This window comes from Blennius ocellaris (assembly GCF_963422515.1).
Source record: "Blennius ocellaris genome assembly, chromosome: 2".
NCBI lineage: Eukaryota > Metazoa > Chordata > Actinopteri > Blenniiformes > Blenniidae > Blennius > Blennius ocellaris.
In genome coordinates, this window is record NC_137651.1 from 15,857,551 (window position 1) to 15,866,852 (window position 9,302).

Here is a 9,302-nt window from a genome sequence, read left to right on the forward strand (position 1 = left end):
GCATGGTAAACATGGCAGAGAGAGACCAGACCGGAGCAGAGTACATGTATGCGAGTCTCCACTGAGTGAAATAATGACAGAGAGGATGATGGAGGGTTAACAGGAGACTGACCATAAAGTATGTGCTCGGCCGGCTTGTGTTGCCACTGCTTGTAATTTTGGTCCTTTTACACTTTTTGGACGACAAAATTCCATTTTTGCTTCTTAGGATGTGACTGTTATGATTTTTGATGCATATGTCACTAAGAAACAGTTAACCGTGTGACAAAGAGAAAGCTAAAAGCAGGCCTACATCATCACACTTCACACTTCTCATTGAGGAAAAATATATACATTTAAATTGAACTGTCATTAATGTTGCATATTTATATACACCAATGAACTAATGCCTATTGCAGTATTTGCACTGTTGGCCTTTAAAAGCTGCTGCAGAGTCTCTCAGAACAATGGCCACAGCAGGTCAGGATGACTGTCCCTTTCCTCTTGATACCTTTTCACTCTACAAACACGAGTTTGTGCTGACACATCCTGAATGGACAAACGCAGCGTATCTGTTTAAAAAAAAAAAAAAAAAAAGGAAAGAGCTACACATCCTTTACATTGACTATACAGTGTCACCACCAGAGACTGGAGAAAGGACTGCAATAACAGTGATAGCCTTGCTCACAGGATGAGGGGCCCTATCAAGGCAGTGGGAGAGGAAATATTAGGTCCGATAAGTGTCACAGAATGCCCTTGCTGCTTCTCCCTGTCTGCCCCCGCTGGTGAGAGTTACCAGGCCACGTACTTGTTCTCGCCCCGGCTTCAAACTAATAGAGCAATGGGCAGGACAGATAAGATTCTGCTCAGTCACCCCCGACCTCTTTCTTCCTGGTTCTCAGCACCAGGTATTTGCACTGGCAGAAATTAGAGGGTCACTCCCTTCAACAGCATTTCCCTTTCACAAGTGGTGATTTCTATTATGGGCTCTTGTAACACTGGCTCGGCCTTTTCTGTGTTGGTTAAGTTTCCAGTACAGGGAATGCAGACATGACATCAACGTATAACTAGTTTAAATGTAATCATCCTTAATTCATGCAACTTTTTAGTTACCGCAGAGCGTTTCTTTTTTCTTTCTTTTTCTTTTTTTTTTTTACACACAATGAAGCGAGAACTTCACAAGTCGATTCGGTGTCACTACAGTAAAAGGTATCTTGCTTCAGGAGAAGCCTGCATCAGCATTTGCTCATAGATCAATGCTGCCAGATGTTTGAGTTCATATTGCCTTTCGAGAACAGTCAAATACCGTACAGGCTCTTTGGGGTAGAGTAAGCAGGAGCGTACAGCAGGAGACAACCCTTAATCTGCTCCAGACTCTGTGGTGTAAAATGCAATGTTATGAATAAAAGAGAGCATATAAAACACGGAATGCAGCAGCTATGGACGTGTGTGTGTGTGTGTGTGTGTGTGTGTGTGTGTGTGTGTGTGTGTGTGTGTGTGTGTGTGTGTGTGTGTGTGTGTGTGTGTGTGTGTGTGTGTGTGTGTGTGCTTGTGTGTGTGTGTGTGTGTGGCTCTGTGTGAATCGTCAGCCTGCGTCTACTGTTAGTCTGGATAGACATGTGTGCGTGGGTGAGATACTTTGTGTCTGAGTGCAGCATTTGTGCACGTACGACTTGCTGTTTATTGTGCTATTTGCAAGTGTACAAATCATATGCAGTTTCAGTTGGCTTCACATTTCTCACTATATCATCTGTGGGTATTAAATTCATCAACATCAACAGTTCTGGTGGTTGGCGACTTCTTTTGCTATTTTTTTTTCTCTCTCTCAGATTTAGAACTGCTGCTATGTAAATTTCAGGTTTTATAATTCACAGGAAGGACACTCATATTCTCCCCCGCTTCCCAGAGAATGAGGAAAAAAGATGATTCACCTTCGTGAATGTATCTGTTTTGCCTGCCAAAAGCAAAGCAGTTTGAAATGTGCCCTTATGTGCACAAGTTTTGGGTTTTAATGGTGCATTTCAAAGCAAATTAAGTGAAATCTCAAAGCATCTTTAAAAAAAACAAAAAAACCCAACAACAACAAAAACTGTAAAAGGTCAGTTAACAGAGATGTTGTTGAGTTGTTCTCAGATTTGTGCTCAGCTGGCTCTGAACCACAGTCACCTCGCTGTGTGTATCTCATGTACTTTGCCATCATTCTCCTCCTCTCATGGCTCCTTCCTCACACAGATGGCTTTTAAAGCACCTGTATTATGGGTATTAAAAAGTTTACCCTGTCTGGGTCGCTCTCTCTCTCTCTCTCTATCTATCTATTTAAAACAGTCCACTGCTCGTCTCTCCTTGTCTGTCTCACCCTCTCACCTTTTCCATTTTTTTAAGAATCTCTCCCACTATGTCTCTTCGCCTCTCCACTTCACCCTCTCTCTCTCTCACTCTCTCTCTCTCCCTGTGTCTAGCACGGTCCTTGTTTTGACTAACTGGTCCTGCAGTTGAAGTCTCCCAGGAGCGCGCACCACACCCCAGACCAGAGTGGAAACTGGCTCAAGTCGCAGTCAGAGCGAGGCCTGGAAAAATGAAGGCGGGAGGGTTGGGAGGTGTGGAGTGGTGGTGGTGCTGGTGGGGTGGGGTGGGGGGGGGGGGGGGGGGGCGGCTCTGTGTGTTCGCATTCAAGTCTGTGTTTGTGTGCTTGGCTTCCATCGTGTACCCCCAGTCACTTGGGCTTTGTCTCTTTTACATCTGTTGCCTTCTTCCTTCTTCTGCACTTTCACTTCCGCTTCCTGAGCGTCGTCTTCGCACCGTTTGCCTTAAAACCAACAGACTGTTTCAGTGGGAAGCCTCAAATTGTCGCCACACTTTGGTGTTGTTTTATTCCCAATGAGTTCAATCTTTTTGGAGGTGACTAGTATCGACGACTCGGCTCATTCTGAAGCCATGGACAGACCCATGAAACTGGGTATCTCCTGCTCTGTTCATACCAGACAGTAGCTGGGTTTGCTGCCATTGTTTTCTTTTCAAATTCCTACGTTGTGTTTTGTCTGACTGCGTGTTTTTCTTTTTTACTTTGTGATATTATTCTTTCTCTCTGTACTTTCTCCATCTCCTCTTACTCTTACATACATTTTCACGTGCTTAGTCACTCTGTCTGCACACGTTCATCCGTCTCCTTTTTCTTCCTGCAATTCCTTCACCCACTTTCTCACCTCCCCTGACTCTGCTTCTGCTTCTGCTTCTCCCAGACCGTCCCCGGGACCCTCTCCGGCTTGCAGATGGAGGTAGCACCGTTGTGTTTTTTTTCGGGGTGGCGGGGAGTGGATGATGATGGGGAGGGGGTGGGCTGCGATGGCGGTGAGCAGAGGGGAAAAAAGGGCCAGTAAAACAAAGAGAGGTTGTCTGCAGGCAAAGCAGGCAGGAAACACAAGTCTCCCAGGACTCTCCCCCAGTCACTGCTCCTTGGCTATCCTGCCGGCCCACACCAGATTGAACCTGACAGCCCCGCTGAGCCACGGCAGTCCGCTTGTTATTTGTCCCTCCTTTCCCTCTTTTTGTGTTTCCCTCCATTACTTTTCCCCCTTCTTTTAATCCTTTGATCACAGCTTAATTTATTCTTCATTTTTTTTGTTATTGTTGTAGGAACATCACATCCTCTACTTTAGTTTGGGCATGTACTGTCCTTCATTTCTCTAGCGACTCATGGAGAACAGCTTTTCCGAAAATAAATCAGACTTTAACTTATGTGTCAAAAAACAGAATATAACATGTCAATCCTGAGCATCGGGATATGTTTTCTCATTGGGGCATATTCTGTTTGAGAGATTGGAGGAAATTGCACCACACACACACTGTAATTTGAAAAGAGTTTGAGCTGATCAGAATAAAAATAAACATGTTTCAACGTTAAACACGTACTTGTACACATTTGTATACAGTCGTGATTGAATGATGCTTTGAAGAGAAATGAGAGTTCTTACAGGTGTGAGCCACAGGAGGGCGATGTTGTACAGTGTTTTGAAAAATCCTGCTCTGCAGTCCAAGCAGATGATGGATCTGACGTTCGTGGATGTGTCTCTGGTGTGGTCATACCAGGTCATCGTCCACACATGCTGCTGAAAAAACCCTATTAACTGTGAGACGTCACATCCGGATGCTGTATCCAACATATGTCTTTGTCACACTTGTCCTGTGCACCAAAGAGCTTCAGTTTTATGCGATCGCTATAGGAAATTACAATAAAGTGTAATCAGCAATTCAGTTTTTGAGGTATTAATATACAGGATTCCCATAGCTAACTTACTGGGGACTGTTTTCACAAATCATCTTGAGGCGCCAGGCTGAGGTAGGCGAAACAAAGACATGAATAGTGAGACTAACAAACTTTTATGGGGAAAACAGTGTGTATACCATGTTTATAACTCGTAATAAGACATACAGCAACATCTTAGCCAGGAACCTGCCATACAGGGAAGTCAGTGCCACCTCTTTTTCAGTTAAATAATTATGATATACATACAGTATGTCAACAGATGTTGAAATCATTTTTCAAGTTGTTAACTTTTCTTTTCGCCAATTTGGCCGTGACACAGCAATATTCCTTATTAATTTGTTTCCTGAAAAGCAAAGCATGGAATTCAAACTTCCAGCTTTGACTGCTAATTAGCCTGCTTGTCAAAATCTCGGCCTGCACTGATGGGAAATGGAATTGCCTCTTGACCTTCGAACAGCTTGCTGATCCCATCAACAAGCTCTGTCATCAGCATTACACCGTCTCTGTCTGCTGGCCTCTGGGAATAACACTGCTGACAAAAAGATTCGCCCATCAGGATAACGCTGTGGAAAGCGTATTGGGCACAACACAGTTTGTTGAACATATTCTATCCAGAATTTGCTTCCCGTTTCCCCGTGTTCTGGCAACAGTTTGAGCCGTTTTATCCCTTAACAACATAAACCACGGAGGGAGCTGGCCAGGTGCAATGTGAACATGCTGGGGTGTTTTTGAGACATTGCCAGGGGAGCGATGCAGTCTGTGTTTTATCTGCCTATGTCAGAGTGATTGATTGCTACTGGAAACGGTCCAGCGTCGCATTCAATCGGGTTTGAACTGGAGCAGGTAGAACTCATCCAAACTAGGGGCCTGTTTGGCCGTTTGTCAAGGGTGCATGAAAGCTGGCTATGTGGGGAGGCGAGACCAGAGAGGGTATGATGTTGTCCCTGTGTGTGCCTGCATGTGTCTGTCACGTGTTAATTTTGCATCAGTTCTTTTATTTGCGGTCCGAATGTTGCAAGCAACTCAACCCACCGCGCTCCCTGTCAAAGATTGTGCCATCAACATTTCAACCACCACATTGTGCCAAAACCACCACATAACCATGTCCAGATATCCTGTGAACACTATCTTTAACTGTGTTTTGATGGATTTATTGAAGCTGTTTGGCACTGGGCCTCCTGCTGGCCTTCTGTAACGGTTACAATCTGGACAGATTTCTGGATCACCTAAATACATGTCCTTTATTTTATGACAAGAAAAAAAACGACAATCACACTTTGTCTTCTCTGTCTTCAAATCAGACCCTTCATATGATGCTGTGCGGCGGACAGGATGGTCCAACAACATGCACAGCGGCAAAGGTGAGCACAAATATACTCAAGATGCACCTAACTTGTTTTTTTAACTGTCAGTTAATACATGGAACTTTAATCTACTAACTTTAACTGTCACCTGACCAGTTCAATGGTGTCATCTGTGCAAATTAAGACTGACAAAATTATCGGTAGCTAATCCGATGAAGCCGTGGTCTGCGTCACACTGGGGGCTCACTCCAACCTCCACACAGTCCAGACATGTGGAGTACTCCCGGAGATTACGTAGGCAGGAGAAGTCGATCCACAAGCAGCTACCGACTTATTTATTTTGGACCTCTGCTGACTTGCCTTCAAGATGTGTAGCTTGTTATCTCTATCTAGCCAGCCCTCTGATGTTTTCTCAAAGCCTTTATATGCCTCTTTCTTTATTTTTTCTGCTCCCTCTGCAGGCTCACCAGTGGTTACTCAGAATGTGACCAAGTCCACTGAGCAGCCCCGAGCTCAGCCAGGTAACTACAAACTTTCCTTGGTGTAAGCTGCATAAGCACAAGACTCTGTGATTTTTATGACACTGTAGATGTCAGGTTCAATTTGTAATAATTGTGTTGGCTGAGTTTCTTCCCCTATTTTAAGTTACACTCATACATACGTGCATTCATCCATACCAATGTGTCCAAATTAATGAGGAGCTGGAGCTGATCCCAGCATGCATTTGGAAGAAAGGCAGGCTACACCCTGAACAGGTCTCAGCTCAAAGAGCTATAAACAGACCAGACACATGACTTGATGGTCTTCGGACAAGCCACATCCTTTTGACAGACTGGAAATGATGATCACAACGGAAAGATTCCTGCTGTTGTTTTGACACTTTTGTGAATTTTATGAGCTATTTCTAAAATACTGCCACCGACCACGCAAAACAGGATTTTACAACACTTCAGCTGTCTACTGTGCAGCCATGGAATAATTACTTCTTCTTTGAATTGGATTTTTGCTACTGAAATGTTTAAGTTTGGTGGGTTTATGTTCCGTTTCCTGATAAATGCAAATACTTTCCAAGCAATTTATTCATGGATTGTAATACTGAGCATAATGTGTACTCCTCATTGTTTTATTGCCTTTCAATCACACTTTTATTAGCATGTACAATTATTTTTTATGATTTCCTCAATGAGAATGTGAACACTTTGCTGGAAGACTTTTTAATAATGTTTTATTTTCTCAGATTTGTTCCCCACATGTACACTTTACTACCTGAACCGTAATTGTAAAAAAACAAAACCCCAAAAAAACAGTTTGTTCATTTATCTATTTTGGCATTCTTCCATTTTAATTACCATCTGTCATCACGATAATCACTATGCAGCCTAAAACAGTTCTTCTACTGTGTACAGATCCGTACCAGATTCTGGGTCCCACCAGCAGTCGCCTCGCCAATCCAGGTAAGCTCATGAGCAACATCAAGCATTTGTAATTCACCGTCAGATCTCTGTGTCTGACCGAGGCTTTTGTCTGTGTCCATGTGCCACAGGGTCAGGCCAGATCCAGCTTTGGCAGTTCTTACTGGAGCTCCTGTCCGACAGCGCCAACGCGGGCTGCATCACTTGGGAGGGCACCAACGGAGAGTTTAAGATGACCGATCCGGATGAGGTGGCGCGGCGCTGGGGCGAGCGCAAGAGCAAGCCCAACATGAACTATGACAAGCTGAGCCGGGCGCTGCGCTACTACTATGACAAAAACATCATGACCAAGGTGCACGGCAAACGCTACGCCTACAAGTTCGACTTCCACGGCATTGCTCAGGCACTGCAGCCACACCCCACCGAGTCCTCCATGTACAAGTACCCCTCAGAACTAGCCTACGTGCCTTCCTATCATGCCCACCAGCAGAAGGTCAACTTTGTGTCCCCACACCCTCCATCCATGCCAGTCACCTCTTCCAATTTCTTTGGACCCACTACTCAGTACTGGAGCTCGCCCACTGCAGGGATCTACCCCAATCCAAACGTTCCCCGTCACCCTAACACTCATGTTCCCTCTCACCTGGGCAGTTATTATTGAGACAACCTCTCCTGACCATGCAGCACCCTTGAAAACCTCCCTGTTCCTCCAAAGAAAATTGCTGACCTGCACTCCCAGTGATGCCAAACCAATGAAGACTGAATTTAAAGAGGCATTTTGTCCTCTGAGGAAATTTTGCTCCTGAATGAAGGATGATATAATTGAAGGACTTTTTTTTGTAAGATTTTATAAGCAACTGGATGCTATCGTCCAAAATGGAATACTACTTATCTTTACAGGACTAAAAACTGTTATTGTTTGAGTTTCCTGTGTCTTCTTTTATCCCCATTTTCTTGAAAGCTGAACCTACAAGGCAGTGGGTCTCCCATCTAAAACATTACCAGAGAAAAGTCAGAGTCTATCTGCATCCTTGTCCTGCTACAGAACCAGACATGGGCCTATTACTTATGGGTCTCAATCTACATCCCTTTCAGTACATTATGTGCTTAAAGCTTGTGCTGTTTTCCACCCATCTACAGCTTTGTTGGGGTTTCTAATTCCCAAATCATCTAGCCTTCTGTTTCCACTGTCTCTGTCTGTTCATTTTTGCATATTTGTATGTGTCGAGAGTCTTCTGGAATTCGCTCGTCAGCGAGGGGCTCTCAATGAGAAGGACTTTTCTCAGCACTGAATGAGATTTGGCAACTGGAATATGCCATTCGTTATGCCATTTTTTTTAATTTATCCTCCAAACTGGAAGGCTAGAGAAGAGTTGAATAACAAAGAAGGAAGCGCTGTATGTTTAGCTGACCTGGGTCAACTCAGGTTTCTGTGCGTTGTGAACGGAGTTCAGGAAAGGGCGATGTGTACAGTCAGCTTAATTGTGCCACGGAAGCTGAGTCAAGATGAAATTGCAGTAATTTGCAATCATAATTCAACCCAGGTCAGATGTTTTCAGTGGGCCACACACCGGGGTTTTAAATGTTTGCCATGTTGTTGCCTTTCGGCCATGCCATTTCCAGATGTTTTGTTGCTCGACCATGTCAGTATTAATGTGAATGTCTTGTGGTTTGTGAAACACGTGTTGAAGGGATACCTTATAAGCAAAATCAAAATTTGTCAGATGTTTTCCTTGTTAAAAAAAATATATATCAGATTCATTTCCTTCAAAATTAATATCATGATGGTAAAACATGAAAGCCTTTTTTTCAGATGTGATCATTGCGATGTGTAGAGTTGATGTTCCATCAATTCGTGGATGCTATTTTGATTTTTTTTTCTGGTTTCACTGTTCGTCTCGTTATAATATGTGCTGTTGTGACAATCCAAGCCGTAATCCTGAAGGAGTCAGTGCCAAGCTTTAACTGCTGACTTATGTGCAAATGCGTCATTGAGACAGCACTACATCATTAACAATATACTGGTGCATCTACAAAAAAAAAAAAGTGATCCACATAGAAAACAAATATAGTTTTCTCATAATTTCATTCATCCAACTTCCAAATATTTTTGAAAAAATTGACCTAAACCGAACAATTCATTTTTAAAAAGTCTTAATTTTATGAATTTTTCACATTAAATAATAATAAAATAAGATTCTGTTTGCTTTTTTTTTTTTTAACTGAAGGTAATAACCACAGTACTTCAAATTTTTGGGGAAAAAAAACAACACGCTTTTTGGTTTATGTTATGAGCTTAGAAATAGAAAAACAATTGTCTTTTCAATGATACTTGGTTTTGTT

The 9,302-nt window shown here is 43.2% G+C and overlaps 1 protein-coding gene across 9 annotated transcripts in view; it reads left to right on the forward strand.

The window, feature by feature from the left end:
- fli1 (Fli-1 proto-oncogene, ETS transcription factor) overlaps positions 1-9,302 on the forward strand; it is a 30,145-nt gene extending 20,843 nt beyond the window's left edge. For all 9 annotated transcript variants that reach the window (XM_080509401.1, XM_080509402.1, XM_080509407.1 and 6 more), the window contains 4 exons: positions 5,545-5,604; positions 6,009-6,068; positions 6,954-7,001; positions 7,091-9,302. In XM_080509401.1, the coding sequence (XP_080365527.1) occupies positions 5,545-5,604; positions 6,009-6,068; positions 6,954-7,001; positions 7,091-7,620 (698 nt within the window). In that variant the 3' untranslated portion in view covers positions 7,621-9,302. The remainder of the gene's footprint in view (positions 1-5,544; positions 5,605-6,008; positions 6,069-6,953; positions 7,002-7,090) is intronic.